At 41.3% G+C, this 23,992-nt stretch overlaps 1 protein-coding gene across 2 annotated transcripts; it reads right to left on the bottom strand.

Annotated features, from left to right (window-relative positions):
• Nucleotides 1-5,070: 5,070 nt before the first annotated feature.
• On the bottom strand, nucleotides 5,071-16,147 carry LOC147637640 (uncharacterized). Of its 2 annotated transcripts, none has more exons than XM_086799463.1 (6): nucleotides 15,950-16,146; nucleotides 15,309-15,480; nucleotides 13,953-15,074; nucleotides 13,601-13,671; nucleotides 5,812-5,898; nucleotides 5,071-5,628 (listed from the first exon to the last, which is right to left on the bottom strand). In XM_086799463.1, exons 2-6 carry the CDS (start codon nucleotides 15,448-15,450, stop codon nucleotides 5,113-5,115), a joined length of 1,938 nt encoding a protein of 645 aa, XP_086655589.1. In that variant the 5' UTR covers nucleotides 15,451-15,480; nucleotides 15,950-16,146; the 3' UTR covers nucleotides 5,071-5,112. The 2 variants fall into 2 exon arrangements, with proteins under 2 accessions (XP_086655589.1, XP_086655590.1); XM_086799464.1 differs by having other exon boundaries at nucleotides 5,198-5,591; nucleotides 15,950-16,147.
• Nucleotides 16,148-23,992: the final 7,845 nt, after the last annotated feature.

The following is a 23,992-nucleotide window of genomic DNA, read 5'->3' as shown; positions in this document are numbered from 1 at the left end:
AGAATATAGAGACATTTATGGTAGACACTAAAATGTTTTTCAATTGTTTGAATAACTTTCTTGTAAACACTACTAGTACTACGCACACACACAAAAAACACCATGAAATTTTCATTTAGGCATGAGAAGAAATTCCTCCTTTTTTTTTAATAGGAGGCCCTTCTAGTAGGCACCTCTCAGGCTCCCTTTTGTGTCTTTTATATCTATCATGTATAGGCAAGTAATGATCTTTTTACCTTGTTCATTGGAAAAATGGCCCTATTCAAGAGCCTGTATCTCCCAAAGAGTGTGAGGAATTGGAAATTTTGAGTCTTGACACTTCTTCTATAACGCTGTGAATTTTGCACATTTTTCACTTGAGATCATTATGCAAAAGACCTTCATTTTTTGTCTCAAAACTCACCTGCAAAACTATGGAACAAAACTCACCTTCATTTTTGGTCTCAAAACTCACCTGCAAAACTATGGCACAAAAAACTATAAATGACATGTATACCAGTTTGGAGGACAAATTTGGACATATAAAAACAAACAAATCAAGTTATGATCTACTTTGCAAAAAAAAATCCACTCTAATAGATATACAAGTCTCTCATACACTTTCTTCTAATTACAAGAAGGGGGATGTTCTCAAAATGATGATTCCTCAATTACCTTGGGTAAGTTTTCTATTGCAATAAAAAGTTGTTGAGTGAGATATAAAGCAAGTGATTTCCAAGAGGGGACTCATGTTAAGAAGAAAGAGTCACAGAAGGTTATGAAATCAGACAACCTTTATCTCGTGGGATGATCTTCATGAAAATGGTAAGGTCGTAATGTTAGATGGTGATTGATTTGTTGACAATGTGGTGATCACTCAACGAATAACACAAAACTATAACAAGTTAGATGTTAGATGGTGATTGATTTGTTGAATCAATCCCTATAATGCTTTATTGCTATAGGGAGGACCGACTAAATTTTTTTATTAAAGATATACAAAGATTTATAGGTTGTTGCTTGCTGGAGTAGAGAGAGGGCACAATCCCTCCATAACACCACACACACACCTCACCCTCAAAAGGTCCAAGCCATCCTCTCGATAGCTTCAGAATTATAATATATTCCAGCTCTAGCTTCAAAATTAGAATATATTCTAGAACTACCACCATAGCAAGTGCAGGTGGACATTCACATTATGTACATGGAGACTAGGGAGGCTAACACATAATGAGGATTCTTAATTCATTATATATGCTTGTAGTACATTGGCATCTTTCTTTTGGTATGTTTCATTTTCATGATTTATGATCTTAGTTTTTACATGGATCATATTAATGAATCTTAGTTTTTACATGGATCTTAGTTTTTACATGGATCATATTAATGAAATTTTTTGTCTTATAGACCCATTGTGTCTTTAGTAAACATTAATACAATATATCTCTCTCTCTCATAAAAAAAGAAACAAGCCCACATTACTTTTTGTGGTGTTTTACGATCTTAATTCACACATGGACCATTTGTACCACATTTTTGGCCTCATAGATCCATAGAGTCTTTAGTACAATCTCTCTCTCTCTCTCTCTCTCTCTCTCTCTCTCTCTCTCTCACACACACACACACACACACACACACACACACACACACACAAAAGAAACAAGTTTCTATAGTACATATACCTATTTCTTTTGGTTGTGTTTTATGGTCTTGGTTTAACGTGGACCATATGTACCACATTTTTTGTCTCTCAGACCTATTGGATTTTTAGTAGACATGAGTGCAATCTCTCTCTCTTTCTCTCTCTCTCTCTCTCTCTCTCTCTCTCTCTCTCTCTCACACACACACACACACACACACACTCCCTAACCTATTGGATTTTGGTAGACCCATTGGATTTTTAGTAGACATTTGTGCAATCTCTCTCTCTCTCTCTCTCTCTCTCTCATTTTACTGACCTATTTCTTTTGGTAGTGTTTTATGCTCTTAATTTAACGTGGACCATATGTACCACATTTGTTTTTGTCTCATAGATCCATTGGATCTTTAGTAGACATTAGTGCAATCTCTCTCTCTCTCTCTCTCTCTCTCTCTTTCTCACTCACTCTCTCTCTCTCTCACACACACACAGTAAATCATTTATCATTCTCTTAAACTTCATAGTGCAAGTAACATTGGGAGCATGATATTCATTTCTGTTGTTTGCTATTATTTTCCATTCATGAAATCACATGGTGGATAAATAAAAGCAATGAGACGTTTGTTCACCTAGGACCTCACACACATAGGAATTTGAGAAATTACAGTACTGTAATATAAAATTCACATCCAACAAATCCTCCTCACTCTCATCATCGTCATCAAATAACTTGAATTCACAAGAAATACAAAAAATAGATATTTGTAAACAATAACTCAAAAAAACATATTTACAACATATCACCATGAATCTTCTATTAGGAGAGAAGTACAATTTGATTGAAACCTCACTCTATGGTGGAGCTCTAACCTCTTCGAGCTTTCTCGCTTGCACTCTAACTCATAGTTGAATGAAGCACCCCCCGTGCAGAGATTTGATTAAATTTCATAAAATAATAAATATTTGTGAAAATCTTGCTAATCACAATCTAATCAATAATTAAGAAATCTCAAGAGAATTCAAATTTCAATAATCCAAATGAGTGAACTCGAAATCTACTAAAAACAACCTTCTTTGATCTTCTTTTTCGAAAAGCATGTGCACAACTAATAATAACCAAGCCCCCATGCAAGAGTGTCCACCACCTTACTTTGGAGAGGCTAAAGGAAAGGTTTATGTAGAACGTGCATGTATCTTTTTTTTTTAAACGTTGGAAAAATGGCCCTCTTTTCAAGACCCCGTATCTCCCAAACAGTGAGGAATTGGAAAATTTTACTTACACTTATTCTAGAACGCTGTGAATTTAACACATTTTTCACTCGAGGTCCTTATGTAAAAAACCTTCATTTTCAGTCTCAAAACTCACCTGTAAAACTATGGCACAAAAAACTATGCAACTAATAAGTTGTAAATGACATGTATACTAGCTTGGAGGACAAATTTGGACATATAAAAACAAGCAAATCAAGCCAGGATCTACTTTGCAAAAAAATCCACTCTAATCGATATACAAGTCTCTCATAAACTTTTTTCTAATTTTGGCTCCAACCTACTCAAAACAACCCAAAAAGCAATAAAAATCACTCTAGCACTAGAAATGAAAATTCTTGTTGTTTCAAAAAGTTTCCGCATACGATCCTAGACCCACATATACATTCTAAAGTCTAAAGATATGAAGTTTCTAAAAATTTATTTCAACTCCAAAAATGGAGCATTACAATATTCATATTCATTTGAATTTCATGATGGGAGCATGCATTGCTAAGAATAGTGACGTGAATGTTTGCACATGGATTATACCTCTGTTACATCGTACACACATTCCTATGTGGGTTTCACAATATTTTTTTTGATAATTGGTATTTGAAATGACCTAGAAGAGGAAAAGATGATTTGAAAAGACAACCCAAAGCACTTAGAATTTCCATAGCCATAAAAACTTGTATATGGAGACTTGCTCGGACACCGGAGTGTGTAGCAAAACAAGCCACCTCTATATACCAAAGCAAGTATGAAATGGACCAATAATTAGTCAATGTAGTCACATGAAGATGAAAGAAGCTCAAGTTCTAATAGGAAGATCAACAATCTTGGAATTCTCTTTGCAAGGGTTTCTTCTCATCTTCCAATTTCAAGTCTTTTGGCTCTTCCAGTGGTCTCATCAGATTCAAGGATTTTTTTCTTATCATCGACCATACATGACACTTATTATAAGAGGGCCATCAAAATACAAAAATCATCAATTTCCATGATATTTGATTTCAAATTTTAAATACCTAGTTTTAAATAAAGTTTAATAGCGACAAGAATCTAATTCATAGATACCATGCACTAAGCAACAAATCAAAAGCACATGAAGTAAAATCAAAAGAGTAAATCAATAGCAAACAAGGCAAATGAGCATGTAAGTGACGAGAGCAAGCCAAGAACCCCCCCCCCCCCCCCCCCCCGCGCAAAAAAAAAAAGAAAAAAAATGAAATCCAATAGGCACCAAACATGTACTCAAAATTTGCAAGCAAAAGCTTGAAAGGTACTGATTCTTGGAGGTATTATTGTTAAATCTTTTCAACACTAGGTGAAGCTCTTAAAACAAGGGGGGGCTATTTGAGGTTGAGCTATCAAACCCAAAAGGAAAGTTTTGCTCACAGGTATTAGATTGAATGTCATTGTTACCATCATTCTCCTCCTCCCTTAGGATATAGTATATTCTTAGATGAGACTGGTTGATGAGAGGGTTAACCATCACTTCTAATAAAAGGGAGAGGAGAATTTGAGGCAAGTTATGGCTGTAACTTCCTCCCTCTAGGGAGAGCCACCAAAGCAATTGACGCACAAAAGTTGGCATGAGTAAGCCTGTGATTAAACAATGGTTCAAAAGCTTTCATTGAATTGAATCAGTGATGCATAACGAGTATTGCCATAGAACTTAGTGCTAGGGTACATGTAGCTTGCTGTCTGCAACTAACATACATGATATGTGGTCATGAGGAGATTACGGGGAGTGACATGCAAGCTTGAGATAGAAATTTGGGATCAGTTGACGCTGGGTTTGGGTACATAACAGGAAATTCACCATGGACAGCATCATTACAAGTAGGATGTAGAGCTTCACTTGTATTCTGGTCCCACAGGGTCCTTTTTAACCCTATGAAAGACATGACTCAGATTCATGTGATGCCATCCAACGTGAGGTCAATGTATTACAATGATGATTTTCACCAACAGCAGCCCAACACACTTGGGTGGAATCATGCAACGGTCAAGCAGCAAACTCCCAGCTAGATGCAAGATAGAATCGCTCTGTTTACGAAGGGCTCCAAATGGTCCTACGATACTTTCTTCCTAGTAAAACAAAGTCATAAAAAAGAGTCTAGCAAGCAATGTGCACTTCTTGAGGGTTGAGAGAACAAAGTCATAAAAAGGAATCTAGCAAGCAATGCCCGCTTTTTTTACAGCAACCCTGCAGAGGGGGAACACTTGAACAAGCCAAGATTTCAAGGGCAACGCAAGCTGAGCAGTTCATCTACAAACCGCAACACATTTATATAGCTGGAGATGATTGTAGATATTATTCTAAAGTTTGACAAAAGACGGTAGAAAATATTTAAAAGCAAAACTAAGCACAGATAGATCCCTACAATAATCTGAAAACAGTGGCTATATAGAAAACACTCTATATAGCTGTTGTCTTTACAGAGTGTGCAATAGACAGCAATTATATGATCACCATATTTCTGCTTTGCTGATGACCATGACTTTTCAACAGCGTTTCTCCAGCTAAAAGCTATGCTAATGAAAAAGCACTTGCAAACTACAGGCCCAATCCGACTGTCCGCCCATCCCGCCTTCTCAGACCGGCAGTAAATTGCTTTTCTAAATCCTGTTGCAGCTCTTCTTGCTTCTCTGTTGTGAACAATCCAGAAACATTGTCCCCGCTCCGTGGCACATCTGCTACCGCTTCCCCTTTGACACCCTACAGTGGGGGAGAGGTAGGACAGGACACTCAGACTCTGAAATTGTGTCAGCATCATGTGATGGAAAGTGTCACACAGAAAAAAGCAACTAAGCTAATAAACTCATGTGAGTTAGACATGCATCTCATCAGGGCCACATCAACCAATCAATAAAAAGGGAATGCATTTGTTTTACTGAATTAAAAGGAGTTTACTCAAAACTTGCTCATATAAACATACCATGAGCTTGTTAAATTTCTCTCGCCGTTCACGATCAGCAAACTGGACTGTGTCCCATCTATTAGTTCCGCTTGCAGCTGCAGGCTCCTGTAACAAGCACCACCCTGCTACTAAGAACTCTGGTTACTGTGGTGATGTAAAGGACCATCTTAAAGCATGACAGCAGTGTGCAAGCAGCACAAAACAGGTGGAACAGCAAACTCGACCAGAAGTGGAAAGAAAAAACGTGACCTTAAATATGTGTCTCAGAAAGAAGTTTTGAGGTTTCATAGAAATGTTTCGCAGCAAAGTTTGGAATGCATTTTTTGTGACTATCCTCTTGCCACACTCCTAATTGTTCTTTTCAAATCCTCTAACTCATGCTATGAATGTTGTAAAGCTTGGGCATCTTTGCAAAGTATGAATGGGCACACACTCACGCACACTTGCATGCACACGCTGTTACGGTTCATGTAACTTGCTAGTTACTACTTGGTTATGAAATTGTTTTTTAAACCTACTGATGTTATTCACATTCACAAGTGTTACATACCTAATGGTAGCCGTAGGATTAGTTGGTCTAATCTGGGGTTACGCTAATAATCCCATAAGTGACTGCTTTATGTTTTTATGGGAGGCTAATATATAAGCGGAGTGAATGGATCTATTATGGGTGTTCCTGTCTTGAGGACAAGATTGGTCCGTACCTAGACTTGAGGATCAATCCACTCATGGATCTGTCCATCTTTGATGCAAATAGCTTGCTGAGGGTGCAAACCTTAGTGGTATGGGACATCAGGGTTACAGGCATGGATCTGTGATGGACGGTGATGCTTAGGAGATCTTGGGAGGATTCTGTCCCGAGAAACTCAGTTTCTGAGCATGAGGATCCCTTACAAGTGACAGTTTATAGCTCCTAGCTTGGATACTAAATACATTTATTATTTCATGCATGAATTGGCTCACACATGCTTGCAAGTCTCTCATGTTGCCTTGTGAGAATACAAGATTTCCAGATGGATCCAAGCATCATAAGTGATCCATAGGATATTAGATTATCTTCAAGTACAAGATGAACACCTTAGTGCACACGTAATTGCCCTCACAACATCTATAAGTCACAAGAGAGTATCCCAAAGGTGCCCGACTCTCAGCATACTTGTCAAGAGGACAATTGGTTGATGGGAATCAACACCGAACATTGTATATATACCCCTTGCATTGAATTTTAATTTTAAGGCAAGCCCTGTCATGTGCACCCCGCACTTGGCTGCCATGTGGACATACTAAAACTTGATTATGTGCAAGTTTTGGCTCAATGATGTGCATTGGGCCCCACTGTGAATCCTAGTACTCAGACATATCAAGCCAATTGCCATCGAAGTAGCTTGCGTAGGTCCAAGCAGTCTTCCAAGAGTGAACTATGCACACTTTTGTAACCCACTTGAAGTTGATGTATGAACGAGAGTCTTGCAGCTTATTAGGCCGAGTTAACAAGCACTTGACATGGATCTGGATCATCAGGAGGCAAGATGCCCAAATCAAGATGCCAGTACGACACTGTTGTGGACAGGTCCAGCAGGCTAGACAGGTGGCTAGACCATAGTTACTGGGGAATGTCCCTCCCCCTCTAGAGAACGGGGGAACACCATTTTCCCCTCCTAGAAGTTCCGCAACCTTCCCCCACAAGGAAGGGCTAGGGGAAAACAATCCCCCATGTTCCGAAACATTCCCCCTGGTAATAGGCCCAAAAACCCTTTAAAAAGGGGCAAAATGTTTTAAAAAAACATTTTTTCCCTCTATTTTTTTCAATAAACTATGCATACATAACATAAATTTTTAAAGTTTTAGCCTATCCTACTTAAAATTAATCATTTAAAATGACCATTTTCAGAATTCCATTAGTTTTGTTTGCTGATGTGGCATTCCCCCGTTCCCGTTCCTTGGTAACTATGGGCCAGACACGCTATGCAGGCCAAGACACAAGTCTGAATAGGCTGGGCATACGCTTGGGCAGGCCGCACAGCAAGGTAGAGCTAGTCCAGCAACCCTAGAAAGGAAAATATCCCCATAAATAGATTACAGGCTCTTCCTCTACCCATTCAATCATGTGTGAGGTTACAAGTATGAGCAGGAACATCAAAGACCATCAAAGTAGATGCTTACAGTTTTGGTATAGGTCTGTTGATGCAAGAAAGTCATCACAAAACAGGCTCCTTGGAGAGCCCGTTTTGAGTTGACCTCAATAGAGAGAGAACACATCCATGAGCACAAATCAAGTACAGAGCCCGCAATGCCAAAGTAGTGATCCAACACGTGGAATTCAAGCGCAATTTCTGGGTCACCGCCCTAACGGTTGCAAGTAGCATGAAGTAGTTCCTCTGTTTCATGGCCATTAGTCACAATATCTGCAGGACCATTAGTATATGTTACATGTGGAAGCTATGTGTACCTTCTTTCAGCCCTACGAAAGCTAAATAGGAACCTTGATGCAAGACACCAACAAAGAGAGAGAAGAGAGAGAGAGCTGTATTTTTAGTATATTAGATGTCACCATTTGGTTCACCCTTGTGATTCAGATAGTGTCCGGTTAGCCCGGAGTTATTTTACAAAGGATGTGAATGGGGAATTTTTCCAAGGTATAATGGGTTGCCAAACAATCTGGAACTCTATGAATTGTGATTTCACACATATATGGTACAATGTGCACAAGTATAGGCTCATATTTATGAGATATGGACATTTCACATGGAAGAGGACACTCGTGGAGGTCAAGATTTGATGTGGAATCTTTACAAAGGTTTAACTCGCCTGGAAATGCCTAAAAGATGGACACAAAACATAAGTTTCATGGGATTTTATTCATTTATATGGTTTATAAGGTTTATAAGTGTGTGTCTGTACACACTGGGCGGCCAACAATTAATAAGTTATAAGTGAATACACACCAGAGGTGGACTATTTCAATGAATTATGGACAAAACACAAGTTTAGGACACTTGGAAGCTACAAATGTCAAAACGGGCAGCCGAAATGAGACAAAGTACTAAGAGCAAAAGTACAGAAATGAAAGAGAGGAGAAGGTTGTATAAACTCTTGCTATATACACTTGAATCCGGTACAAAACTGGTGTGGGGGGATGACATGCTATATATACATGTAGGGGCAACCAATCGATTAGTAGGAATTGGGCCAACAGCCCTTGAATAGGCCCACGACTGAGAAAATAACCAGTCAGCCAGCAGAACATGAGTCGGCCAGCAAATGACCAGTCAGCCAACCCATACAGCCCCACACGACTAGGAAAACTGGGAAAATATGGACAATGAGGAAAAATGGAGAAACACCTACCAGGGCAGGCACACCCACAACAATGGCCCTCACTCCCTTCTGAGTAATATAGTATAAGCAGGAGATGACTACTAACACCCCCTCTCAGTTCCTAGATGTGGAACCAACCCCAGTGAGCTGGAGTGCTGACGGAGCATCTGTTGAGATAGAGGCTTTGTGAAGAGGTCCACCGCATCGTCCTCCGTTGAACAAAAGATAAATAAGATGTCACCAGCTAAAATCTTCTCACGAACAAAGTGATATTGTATCTCTATGTGCTTGGTCCGGGCATGGAAGACCGGGTTCCGAGCAATAGCTATACGGCTCTGCTTGTCGCACTAGATGACCATGGATTCCTTTTATGGAAACCCAATCTCGCCAAGTAATCTCCGCAACCACACCACCTCTCAAGCAACACCACAAGCAGCCCGATACTTTGCCTCAGTAGAAGACACGGCAATAGTTGGCTGCCTCTTGCTGCTCCAAGAAATTGTTCCTGAGCCAAGGGTAAAGCCGTAACCTGAAGTAGATCTCCTCGTGTTTGGATCTCCTCCCCAATCAAACTCACTCCAACCTCGGAGACTGACTCGGTCCTTCGTTCCCTCTCAAGTGTTATAAAAGAGTCCAAGATCCTTCGTACCATGCAAATACCACAAGATCCACAATCCTGCGTCCCAATGAGTTTTCAAAGGTGTCTGAATAAATGAACAGCCCCACTGGAAAACTCAAGTCCAATCTAGTGTTCGGCAACCAAATCAACAAGCTTCCGATACAAGGAGGCATCAATCTGCTCACAAGGAACATGTACTCTAAGTTTGGTATTCGGGTCCATTGGAGATGAAATAGACTTGCAGTTCTCCATCCCAAAGTCCACTAGCAACTCATGAACATACCACTACTGAGAAAGACGAAACCCCCTCCTCGGCTTGCCAAATCTCCAATCCCAAAAAGAAATGGAGTAAGCCTAAATCCATCATCTCAAACTTCTCTGACAAGGCAGCCTTCGTCACAGCTATGTGCTCCACATGACCACCAAGGAGAATAAGATCATCTACATAGAGGATAATCAAGGTGACCATACCACGTTCCCGAAAGAGATACAAGTTCGGATCTGAAACTAATCTCTGGAAACCCTTTCTAAGAAAGAAAGAATGAATGAATCTTCTGGTTCCAAGCCCTGGGAGCCTGTTTAAGACCATACAAGGCCTTCCGTGACCTGTAAACCATACCTTTTGATCCTGGAACCTCAAAGCTTGGAGGTTGCCCAACATACACCTCCTCCTGCAAGCATAGTCACAAGGGAGGGGGACGGGGATGGGACGAGGGACGGCCATATGTAGGGAACGGGGATGGGGGTAGGAACAGGATTACTTTGTCGGCGCCACCCACTCACCTACACGGGCAAAGCTTGTATGCCCATGGCCATGCACCACCTTCATGAAAGTTGAGGGAGAACTTGAGTGTGAGGGTGGGTGGGTGGGTGTGTGTGTGTGTGTGTGTTTGTGTGTGTGTGAAGCTTGAGAGTGTGTGTGAGGGGGAGAGTGTGAGTCTTGAGAGGCTAGAGCTTGCTTGTGCGAGAGCTTGAAACTAGAGACCTTGGCCCTTGAGGCTTGCCGCTTGAGGGAGAGAGTGTGTGTGTGTGTGTGTGAAGCTTAAGCTTAAAGTGTGAGAGGGAGTGTGTGTGTATGTCTTCTTATAGGGAAGTAGACAAGAGAGAGGCCAAGGCCCAAAGCCTCAAAGGCTCAAGGCCTATGGGCCAAGGCTAAAGGCCCACGAAAAGCCCTCCCCAAACGGCCAAAAAAAATGTGACCGTTGCCCAAACATTAACATGGGGCGTTCCCATGTAGCCATCCCTCAGCCATCCCCTCCTAGATCCGTCCCCGGAACGCCATCCCTTGTGAGGGACGCCCAGCTGGGGACGTCCGTCCATCCCCGTTCCAAAGTGTTCCCGGGACGACATCCCCCTGTTCCAAGAGTCCGTCCCCTCCGTCCCCTGTGACTATGCTTGCAAGTCACCATTGAGGAACACAGATTTCACATCCATCTGATACACTGGCTACTGCTAAGAAGAGGCAAGGGCAAGAACTATCCGAATCGTGGTCATCCTAGCTATCGGTGCAAAAGTGTCCTCATAGTCGATGCCAAGCCACTAAGCATAGCCCTTAGCCACAAGTCTAGCCTTGTGCTTGTCCACCGACCCATTGGACGTATACTTAGTCTTGTAGACCCACTTGACACCAACGACCGACCGTTTTGGCAACCTCGGAACCAATTCCCAAGTTCTATTCTTCTCAATGGCTTCAAGTTCCACTTGCATGGCTTTCCTTCAAGCCTACTGGGGAAGAGCTTCCTTAACTAAGGTAGGCTCTTTGCCCCAAAAGGTAACCTAAGACCTCTAATGGACCGACTCTTGACGTCTCCCAAGAATGAGGTCAAATGCCCTTCTAAATCTTGGCCTAGCCTTTATATAGGCTCCTTATATGCCCATAAACAGGCCGACCTGCTGTCTGCCAGCAACAAGGATAAAACCCACTAATATATATAATCCCGAGTTCATTTGTATGCTCTTGTCCACATGTCCACGTGCCCAACAACTGTCCTGATCAAGTAGGGATTCTTTTGCATAAACCTAAGCCTTGCTAGTGCCCTAAACTACTGTTTACCTACTGCCCAAATCAAGGATTAGTCTTGAGATTAGCCATGTCCATGTGTGCACATAACATTAGACATGATGATGGGATTCCAACCTTTGACCTTGGATGATTGTCATCATCCCCTTGTCTCTTCATGGACTCCAAACTTGTCATCCTTCCTTCCTAGCAACTTTTCGCTAAAAACCTTGCCATATCTCTGGTTCCACTCCAAATCTGGTGTTGAGATCTATGCATCTGCTCCGCTATGTCCCCTTGCGTTCATGCCCTATCCTTGAACACTACAATGGTCTCCTCCAAGGTTGATCATGGCATCTTTGCTCCACCCCTTGGATGATCATCATCTCTTGGAATTGTTTTCCCGAAAGCCTTTCTTGGTAAGCCCCAAACGGCATCCGACTCTCAGAGCTACCATTCCCTTGGGTTTGTTGAACACCGACCAGCCCCATGGGAATTCTACCCTGGCTGTGTTACTCTCCTTGGACCTATGCACCTTCCTGGGACACCTTCAGCAATTAGCTTTGCTGAGCCTCATGCTCTGATACCAAGCTTACATGCGGAAGCTCTCTGTACCTTCTTTCAGCCCTAAGTAAGCCGAATAGGAACCTTGATGCATGACACCAACAAAAACAAAGAGAGAAGAAAGAGAGAGAGCTGTATTTTCAAGACAATATATGGTACAAAAAAGATGTCAAAACGACTGTACAGATTCTGTGGCTATTAGACTTCCAAAAAAGGTAACCTAAGACCTCTAATGGACTGACCCTTGACCTGCCCCGAGAATGGGGCCAGATGCCCTTCTAAATCTTGGCCTAGCTTTTATATAGGCTCCTTACATGCCCATAAACAGGCCGACCTAGCAACAAGAACAAAACCCACAAATCTATATATATAATGCCCGACAGCTGTGATGATCAAATAGGGATTCTTTTGCATAAACCTGGGCCTTGCTGGTGCCCTAAAATACTGTTTATCCGCTGCCCAAATCAAGGATTAGCCTTGAGATTAGCCATATCCATGTGTGCACATGATAGCACACTAAAAGGGTGGTGATCCTACGGAAAGGGATTGATTGTAACTCTTGACAAAGAAACAAGTTCCCGCAATGGGATGGGATCCCCCATTTGACCCAAAGTGTGAGCCTTCTTCATTGTTGTGCATTGTAGCAAGTTAAACCTTTCTTGCTTATGGACACTTCTCTAATTCAAGCCCCCTGGACAATCTCTTTCTAAACATACACTATTTAATGTTTGATTTTATACTTTTCAAGCTGCATCAGAGCTTGTTCCCCTAGTTTGGTTGAGAAAATGTGTTGATGATTTATTATCTCAGGACTAATGTCCTAGAGAGGATAACTTCTCTAGCCATCCAGAGTCCACCTTCATGAGAGAGGGTGGGTGACGGTCGCTCCTACATGATTCTAAAAAAGAATTTAAAATGAAATATTCCCTAAAATGGATTATCATTCTTGCCACCATATGTCCACATGGTGAGGGGTGCTGACAACTCCTCAAGGAGTTAATCACGTATGCAAGATGCTTTCACGTTTACCATAAGACATAACCCAAGCATATGCTATGCATGTTGTAGGGCCAGTGCAACTTTACAAAGTGTGAAGGCACACACAACCAGGCACGTGACCATGCACATGGAAGCGTGCACACAGTTGCACACAGTGGGCATAAAGGAAGGTACTTAACACCAAAGGATGTGAAGAGTGAAACAAGTCCAAACCATTCAACACCCTTCCATACCGTTCTAGCAATCCAAATCCCACAAACATAAGAGTAATCCTCAACAACCACCCAAATCAGGGTCAGAAACAGTACCTGAGTTTTGCTCCTCCATAGCATCCTCTTTTTCTCATCTACGGACTTAATGCCGCCAAGATTTATGTTGACTAAATTCAGCATGCACATTTTAGAAAGTCCGACATCAGCAAACAAGAATAAAGCCCATTTTAAAACTAAACGTCTAAAGTTCAAACAAAAAAAGCAATTCTTCTAAAGCCTACATCTGACCTTCTCATCCATTCCATGGGTCTGGAGTTGGACACGCAAGCTCAGGCAAGCTTGCCTGTCCATCCCTCACAGGCAGGCCTTTCATTGACAGTTCTGTAACCGACCTAGGACACCATTCTAAAGACAAGAAAAATGACAGCAACAGCACAAAGTGACTAACCAAGAGCTGCTGCTTTCATAGCTGCCATAGTTGCTGCTTCTGGATCAGAGGAAGCCATGGTAGTGTCCGTAGCCTCTGCTTCAGGACCCCACTTTGTACCCTTAGCTGACTTCTCATCCATAGTCAAGACCAATTTCCCAGAGTCATCAGTAGGTCCATGTATGCCAGCAGTAGTTGCATCTTGAGATTCCAGTGGTGTTTCAGAGCTTGAACGATTCAATTTTGTTGGCTCACTTGAGTGTTTTCTGTCCTTATCTTCCTTCATGCTGCCGTCTTGTACATGTTGTGTTCTTTCTTTTGAAATTTCGCCACCTCCTTCATGTCCACTTGACAAGATACCATCATCATTCCTGATATCAGAAGTGTGAACAGACTTTTTCCGATGTTTCTCGTCCCGTCCCTTGTGTCTGCTGTCTCTGCTTCTATGATGATCATCCTCATCTTTCTCTCTCTCTCGCCGCCGACTTTCCTTTTCCTTCAATCTCTCTGTGTCTAGCTTGGACTTGTGCCTCTCCTTTCCATCCACCTTCTCTGTATCCCAACCTCTTCTCTCATCATCATCTGTATCTCTATGATTAATACCATTGTCCATCTTTCTAGATTTTTCAACCTCTGCATTTGAACCTTCATCCATTCGTTTCCCTCCAGATTTATCTGGCCCAGAACAAGCTTCTCGGTCTTTGCTCCTATATCGGTCCCAGACATCGCTTCTGTCCTCTCTATCCCTATTTTTTTCACTAACCCGGCTCTCTTTTCTTCTGTGCCTGCCCTCATCATTGCCCCTCTCTCTCTCAGCCCTTTCAGGGCTCCGCTTAGAGTACCTTACATCATCATAGCGGTAATAATCTGCACGAGCATGAGAATCTCTGCCCATCGAGCTGTGATAACTTCGATCATGATAGCTGGTGTGCCTCCTGTTATAGCTATGATCATAATCTTCAGATCTGTTATACTGATCACGGCTATGACTTCGATAGTCATGCAAGCCCGCATCTGTACCCTTCCTGGTGCGCCCAGTATCTCCCCTTCCCATTGCACTTTCTGAATCCAACCGCCTCCCCCTCTTTGATCCTCCATCATCTTGACTAACACGAGATGGACTTTTGCCACGCTTCCAACCACCTATCCAGCAGAAAGTTTAGAGCTTAGTAGCATTAGTTTTAGAGATTAGTAGCATAAGTTAGATGTCACATATCAAAGGTGCAGCCACACCCACACCCACACACACACTCATACACATGCACACACCTTAGGTGAAACATGAGTGAAAAAATACTGCATGTGCCTATCCAAAATACTGACATAAATCTTTGCTTTATCTCATCAGATCTAGAACATCTTGCCAGAAAGAAATACCTGGAGAGGGGGGTGTAGGCGAACGTGAAGATGATGGGGAGTGGCGTCGATAATTCCTGCGAGAAACCTCATTGGCTGGCTTTCTGAAAGCTGGGCGTGATTCCCTGACATCGGGTGAGTGTGCAGACGGACTTGAATCCATGTTCAGGGCCTGAACATGAAACGGGCAGCTCTGCATCAAGAAAAGCAGGAAACGTTCAAAACCCTGGCAAGTAGGACCTATACATTCCACACTGGGATGTAATAGTAAGAAAAATTCTGCAGCCACCAAACTGCCGAAAGCCCTACGGTTTGCTCAACCTAGAGTCTGCTCTGCCGAACTCTGGTGTTCATTCAGCCTGGGGTTTTCTATCTGCAGCCAGCCACCAAAACCTAGGACCTTCTCTGCAGTCGTCCACGGTAATTTACAAAGACCTAGGATTTTTTCCACGAAACGGTACGGTCTAATCTACAATCGAGGTTGATGTTCAAGCTCTCACAGGGTTTTCTGATGAATTAGGGTTTCAACGTTCTTCTACACTCTCCACAAATCAGATTCTATGAACAGCTTCTCCGAAAGCGGGACGTGGAGAGGGAAAAGCTCCATGGAAACTCAACAGATCGGAGCAAAGCTTCGAAAGCGAGAACGGCAGCGGCCATACCTGGCAAGAATTTTAGACCATGAAAATCCGACAGGAAGTCGACATCTTCATACCATTGGGTGCTTGAAGAGCATAGCCTTGCTCTGTCATACAATAAAATGGGGAAAATGCAAAATATAACCCTTGCATTTACCATGAAGGCGCCACACTCAACAGGTCCATATAGCAATAGCAAATGAGCAAGCGATTTGCTCCAATTGAGGGTTGAGGGTACCTATTCACTCAATTGAGGGTTGAGGGTACCTATTCACTCGAAAAAATAAATAAATAAAAATCGCATACCTATTCTCTTAAAAAAAACGCATTAATTAAGGGTTGGAAAAAAATTTAGTATTTTTTTACTAGTTCTTACTTTAGTATTTTTTCTTTAGGTTTAGACTTTAGTTTTTATAAAGAATTATATATTCAATGGTTTGCAAAAAATATTTTAAAAAAAACCATAAATTTACAAATTGCACCACTAAATTCAATGGTTTGCAAAAAAAAAATCTCTCTTTTTTTTTAAAATGCCAAAATTTGACAAATTGCACAAGATAGATAAATTTTCGACGACAAAATATATATGAATTTCAAACAAATTGTGCACAAGATTTCAAAATGTACAAGATAGACATTTTTCGGAAAGTTATTGCATATATTGCTTCGTGTGTATGTACAAGGATGGAGTACTATTTACATTGCATCCTGAAAAACTGATATTCACATCAAAACAAAATAGTTTCTTTCTTCAAAGTCACATGAAAATAGCATGTTTGGTTGTCTTCCAAGCATAGAACAAAGGCACATAGCCGGAGCCATCTAGAAAAGATCCATGATTCCCTTCTTCAGACAAGGAACCACCCTCTCCACAAAAGAGCACATCTTCGTCACTTTCAAGATTGATGGGGTTGCTTCTCGAACTGGGCTTCCCATCATCTTCTTCATTTGCTTCATTGCCGGCATCCACATCCAAATAATACATGTAACGAGGAGAATCCAAAAAGAAAATTTGATCAACATCAATCGGTTGAGTGAGATGCGGTATCTTCATCACTTTCCATGTTGCGGCTGCTCTTTTTTTGTCCATCCCATTTCCAATTTTAGGGATCAGCCACCATTGGGTAGATGGGTAGTACTTCCCCGTGTGTAGCATGCGCAAAAGTGTTGACTCCAATGTTGACCCAAGCCTATTAGGAATGTAGCTATCCATGTACACATATGCTCGATCAAACACATTCACTAGCGACAGAGACACTTTGTTCTTTAAATCTCCAGCCCCATACAATGCATATTGCTCCTGCCCCCTAGTAATTTCTTCCATCATTACATTGTGACAAAAAAACTTAAATGAGGTTTAAACATATCTTCCATGCAATAACCCAACATGCCTTCGAATGTGTGCAAGCGAACTTGTTTCAAACCCTTGCACATGACAATGCCCCCAACTGGTTGACAATGCCCCCAGCTGGTTCCATGCAAGATATTTTTTGATAAGGTTGCCTATAGAGATCAAGGGAATTGCCATTCCTTTAATGACCATTTGGAAGTGGATATGATTCAATGTTCCACCGTTCTCAAGAGCAAACAAACCACTAATACATTCAGATCGGACAAAGTCTTCCAATGGGTCCCAGAGTGTAATATCTATGTCACCACTCCCAACACCTCCTACAGTCACAGAAACCTCAAACAGCCTAGTCAACCTAACAAGTGGCCCTTTTTGCATTTGGTGGTATTGTTAACGCTAGGTCAGAACCTACAGACCTACTCTTCACCATATGTAGATTTCTAACCACTTTATTTCCTTCAGGGGGTGTGAGAATACGAGGATTTGATGAATCTGCCATGCCCTTGCCTTTGTTCATGGTGCAGTAGCCTCCAAGAATTTTCCTTTATCCCGTGGACGCGCAAAAGGGCCTACTGTATCTTTACCTACATTTGTGATGTCTGTAAGCCCTTGAGGACGACGAGGTGCCATGGCAAAGACCCACCCCAACACATAGATCCAACCCAACCCAACCCAACCCCACAACACAACCTACGACAATCAGACAAACCCAACCCCACAACACAACCTACGACAATCAGACAGACCCAACCCCAACACATAGATCCAACCCAACCCCACAACACAGCCTACGACAATCAGACAGACCCAACCCAACCCCAATAGTGAGTCCCCAAGCCCACAACACAGAGCCTACGGCCGAACGCAATGCCAACAATGAGTTCCCATCCACCTAGGTGCCCGTGCCGGCCCAACCCCACAACACAAAGCAGACAAAGCTAACCCAATCTCCCAGAGCCCTCCACACAGGTGCCCTTTTATTGCCCCAGCCAAGCGTACAAAATCACATCCCACCCACGAATGTACCAAAGGCTCCCAATCCAACGCGGATTCATCGTACACGCCCTCACGAGGCCGACGTACATAAAAATATTAATTATTTTTAATCTACATTTAATTACTCAAACACATTTAATCAACATTCAATTATAGAATCTGACTACACGATTAATTTACAACAAGCATTAATTAGCAACTAATTAATAAAATCAAGATTAGCAAGGTTCTCATCAAATCAAACCAACAAACAAGCATTAATTAGCAACTAAACAATAAAATTGAACCAACAACTAATCATTAATTAGAAACTAATCACAGACCATCATAAGAACCAGCAACTAATCATTAATTAGCAACTAATTAGAGACCATCGCAGACCACCACAACAACTAATCATAGACGATGAAGCATAGACCTCCAACAACCAACCACATACCATCACAGCATAGACCTCCAACAACCAACCACATACCATCACAGCATAGAGCAACACATAGGAAGAAAGGACCTCAGCACAACGCGCAGGCAGAGGAGATGCTGATGAAGGAGTAGCCCCACACCACGAACCACGCGACCCCCTGCCCTAAACATAGACAGAGGACATGTCGACAAATGAGCAGCCCCACACCACGAACCACGCGACCCCCTGCCCTAAACATAGACAGAGGACATGTCAACAAATGAGCAGCCCCACACCACGAGCCACGTGACCCCAGAAACACAAAGGACATGTCGTGAGACGAATGAGCAACCCCACAGCATGAACCACGCGAGCCCTACCCTAAACATAGACAACAACACGTAAGTGCGAGCCGCATACAAAGGAGTAGCCCCACACCACTAACCACGTGACTCCCTACCCTAAACACAGATAGCAACGCGACTCCCTACCCTAAACACAGATAGCAACGCGTAGGAAGAAAGGAGTGACCTGCATCTCACCTCAGCAGTAGACGAGGTGTAGATGATGACAAAGGAGACACCTATGACTGACGAGCCGCCTCATGCAGCCCCTTAATTGCCACCCAGCCCCCACGCATGCACACTATCCTAAAAATTTCACAATCATGCTAAATCCTACCTAACACCCAACCATTAGCCTTATAAACCTTATAATTTTCTTTTAGCCTTATAAACCTTACATTTTTTTTTGGGTTTGATGACATAAAAATTGTTTGAAACTAACTTGTTTTCTACTAATTTCATATTCACAAGACTAACTAAATCAACTAGACACATTTTCATTATCAACCACTAATATTTTTTAGACATGAATATCTCTGATATTCATGGCCCATGACCAGATTGCGCTTAATCTATACTCCACATATATCACCGAACCATTCCAACTTGATTAAACTGCCAATTGCTAACCTTTTTTTGATTTTAATATCTCTAGATATTCATGGCCATGAAAAACTTGTTAGAGTGGAGATCAATGTAGCAACACACACATAGATGTGGCAAGCAAGGAGGGACCGATGGAAGCACAACACTCAATGTAGATTGATGAGAATGAGCAAAGTGACATGATAAGGTCACTTACACACATTCATAAGACTACGTACAAACCTCCTAAAGAGGGAAAACGTACCCCAGCCCATTATTTGCCTGAATCCATACATCACTACTATATAAATGACTATGGATCCCCTATATAGTGATGATGTGAACATGCATAGGGATCATGTGGCTGATCAATCCCCAAATGGTAATAAGCCTAAACCTTTGCAAAATGCTTCAAACTTCTCTCATGAGAGAGCCTTTGTGAACATATCTATAGCATTGTCATGTGTGAATACTTAAGCTGGGCTAATCTCTCCTCTTCTTGACATAATGATAATGCACCTCAATGTGCTTTGTGCAAGCATGAAACACTAGGTTCCTTGCAACATGGCTGCTAATGTACTCTAGCTTCATTGAAGATGGAGGTGGAGGACTGCTATCAACAACACCAATATCTACCAAAAGGTGTTTGAGCCATACACACTCCACAGTCACTTTGTAAAAGCTACCATATTCTCACTTTCATAGCTCAAACTGGTCACGATTGCTTCTTGTTGATCCATGATGTACATGAATCACCAAGGTGAAAGCAAAAGCCACTAGTGGATCACAAAGAGTGGATCACAAAGGTGAAAGCAAAAGCCGTTGCCATAACATCCATCCCAATTGGAATCACTGAATGCATGCAATTGAATATCACCCCCTTAGCAAAGAATAGACAAAGTGACCGAGTGCCATGTAAGTATCTAAATACTTGCTTTGCAGCCTTTGCCAATGCTTACTTCCATGTTTTTGCATAAACCTACTCAATTGGGAGACCCAAAATTGAATATTTGGCCTCATATTACATAAATAGATGAGGTACCCAATAGCTTGCTAAATAAAGTGATACATGAAATGGTTCACTTGTATCCTAGAGACTAAGCCTAGCACCTATATTTAGTGGTATAGCAACATGCTAATAGTCTTTAAGACTAAACCGTGTAAGCAGCCTCTGTATGTACTTTGACAGTAATATCATAATACTATCATAACACTACATAAACTATATGCCCAAAAAATAATCTAATGAGCCCAAATCTGTCATGTCGAATGATACATGTAATTTAGACTTGAAGGCTAAAATCTTCTCCTTATTAGGGCATGTGAGCAACATGTTATCAATGTATAAAATGATGACCAAAAAATAATATTTACTCCTTTTTACATAGAGGGTACTCTTATTTGGACTATTACCAAGGATGCCTTTATCTTCTTATACCTTGCTCTGGGAGCTTGCCATATAAAGCTTTTCTTAACCTTTTAGTTTAGACTCGTGTCCTTTCTTAACAAAACCATGAGGTTGAGATACATAAACCTCCTCATGTAAATCACCATTCAAGAAGGCAGTCTTAATACCAACTAATGTACCAAGAAGGCAGTCTTAATACCAACTAATGTACATTCCAACCATGATGTACATTCCAACCATGATGTACTGTTGATGTAATAATATGCATGATCCAGCTGTATGAGACATGGGTGGAAAGGTCTTATCATAATATATGCCCTTCTCTTGAGCATAACCCTTTACAACAAGCCTTGCTTTTTGTAGTTGTCTCAGCGTTATCATCAGCTTGATGTTTAAGCTTATAAACCCACTTCGTTCCAATGGCCTTTCTACCATAAGACAAATCTGCTAAATACAAAGTGTCATGTTTGAGGATTGAGTTGTACTCATCCTCCATGGGCGACATCCAATGAGCATTTTCTTGTGCTTCTTCAAAGGAAACTTTTTTCTCTTCATTATATATATACTAGCAATGAGAGCATGACCCATAGAAGAATAAGATGCATGAAGAGGACCTGCACATGCCTTACTTTGTAGACGAGTAGCTAATTTGTTGTCCGGCAATGTCTGTACTACCAACCATTTTGGCATACTCTTGGATAGCTTCCCTTTCCTCATCCATTACATGCATGAATTTCAAATTGCATTGATTTCCCCCAATTTGGATCTTCTTGACCCTCTTCAAAAGATTTAGGCTCATCTACATCATGTAGAGAACTAAGAAATATAAACTTATCAATATTTGTTGAAGATTAGGTTCTAGCATTGGATTTGGTTCTTCTCTACAAGGGAGCAAACAATTTGCTATCTTGCAAGGTGCTTCTAACCCATCTAGGCATAAGCCTAGATTCATTGATTATTACTGATCTTTTAGCACTTACTACACCATCCAGCTCATTTGAAATTGGTGCATCAAATCCTTGAGCATTCCCCCCTTGTTGTGACAAACAAGGATCAATCTGTAAAATCTACTGAGAATGTGGCATAGGTATAAAAACCCGTCAAATAAGGATCAAAATGTAAAATCTAATAGGAATGTGGAATAGTTATAATAACCCATTTAACATGTCCAAAAAGTTGGCATAGGAATGCTTATTGAATTCTAAACAATAACAAGATGAAACATGGTTATGCATGCATGTTGTTTTTTCTTTTTCTTTTTCATGACTGGGTAAAGTTCAAGTTGTGCTACAAAGAGGAAAGGTAAGGCCAATTTAACTTAGAGGCTAGTAATAAGCCTATCTATACCTTAACTAGTCTTAGTCATATGCCTATGATCATGGTTCAGTCTCAAGTTACACAGATTTTAGAGGACAGTGCTAAGTCAAAAGGTTTTTTTTTTGTTGGTTTAGTTATTATATTATAAGGGATAAGGCACCAACCCAGACCAAGGTAATGGTTCAGAGACCTCTGCTAAGAGTATCTACGGACCGCTAAGAATATCCTAAGGTGATGGTTAGCCTCTCTTTTATTAGTTTTTCACCACACAAGGTTCTACCCCATAAGAATCAAGGCATCAGTCTCAAGGTACCATCATTAGTAACCTATAGTCCTACCAGGATCGTATGTACAGTGATAGTTATCTTCTTGGTCTTTTTGTGTTTCCCTAAGTGGCACTTAGAAAGAAAATTTTACCTAGTCTTAAGGTCTTTTAGTTCTATGAATGCATGTAATGATGTGCATAAATAGTTTCAAAGTTGGGAGTGAGTTAGGATACACCTGAGAGCAAGTGGAAAAATCTGGTCCATATTGAGGTTGCACGTCCATTGCAAGTTGTAAATTTGGATCTAGACTACACCTCAATAACCTGTAAATCAAACTCATTTAGCAAGCTAATCATCAGATAACCATAGTTCATAAGCATGCTCTGATTCGACGCCACTAGGTTGATTTTCCCCTTACTTGGGTTTGCTTCATATATATATGTGTCCTCTGGTAAACTAGGCAACGATTTCAGTGCATTCTCACTATGATATGGCATGGGTACTATAGGTAAGCAGAGCTAAGTAGATACTGTGAGCTAAGCTATCTAGGGAATCACCCACCATGCTCTAGAAGGGACAAGGAGTCGAAAACATTACTTTAATAAATGACGGTGTAAGTCCATAAGTTCTTGTCCTCCTCCCCTGCTCTACAAGCTATTCTTGTGCAGTTCTATCTTGATAGGGTTCTCTACAAGCTGTTCTTGTGCAGTTCTATCTTGATAGGGTTCTCCCACTTGGTAATGTACACTCACATGATCGTGTCATTGTAGTGTCTCTCCTAACATGGACTGTAAGTGTCTTGTCCCATAGCACCAAAATAAGTTCTACAGTGCCAACATAAGTAGGATGCTACGTACCACATGCAATGCTTACAGGTAAAGCATTTTGCAAGGGGATAGAAATATAGGTAGAACAGGTCCACAAAGGTGGCTCCACAACATCACTCCCTTAGTGCCATAAAAATAGCATGAATGGGTTTGGAAAGGAAGAATACTTAGCTGCCATTGATAGTACCATTCTTGGCAATCCGAGTCCAAGATAGGGTCACTCGTGTTGGTCCATGAAAAGTTCATGCCTCATGGCCTATAGTAGTCATAACAGAGTCATACTTTATTCCTTTGTCTTGACATGTGTTTTTTCTCATTATATATATATTTTAAACTAATGTTTAGTCAAATATTTAGTATGTGTATAGGTGCTATATTGCTGTACATGTTGGTGCAAGTTATATTATCATGGGGTAGCTTTTTCCAACATGCTTCCTCTTCATATGGACATGAACTTGGTCGGGGAGCAAAATCTGGAGGGTAAAAGTAATGATATTAGCATAAGTTCCCCCTTCCTGCTTTCTATCATACCTTGACCTCATGGAAGGTATTGTAGGTTTTTTGTAACCA

Source organism: Cibotium barometz, chromosome 6 (assembly GCF_041138505.1).
Source record: "Cibotium barometz isolate CiBa-2024 chromosome 6, ASM4113850v1, whole genome shotgun sequence".
NCBI classification, from domain to species: Eukaryota; Viridiplantae; Streptophyta; class Polypodiopsida; order Cyatheales; family Cibotiaceae; genus Cibotium; species Cibotium barometz.
Note: the sequence above shows the minus strand (reverse complement) of the source record. Positions and strands in the feature narration are given on the sequence as shown.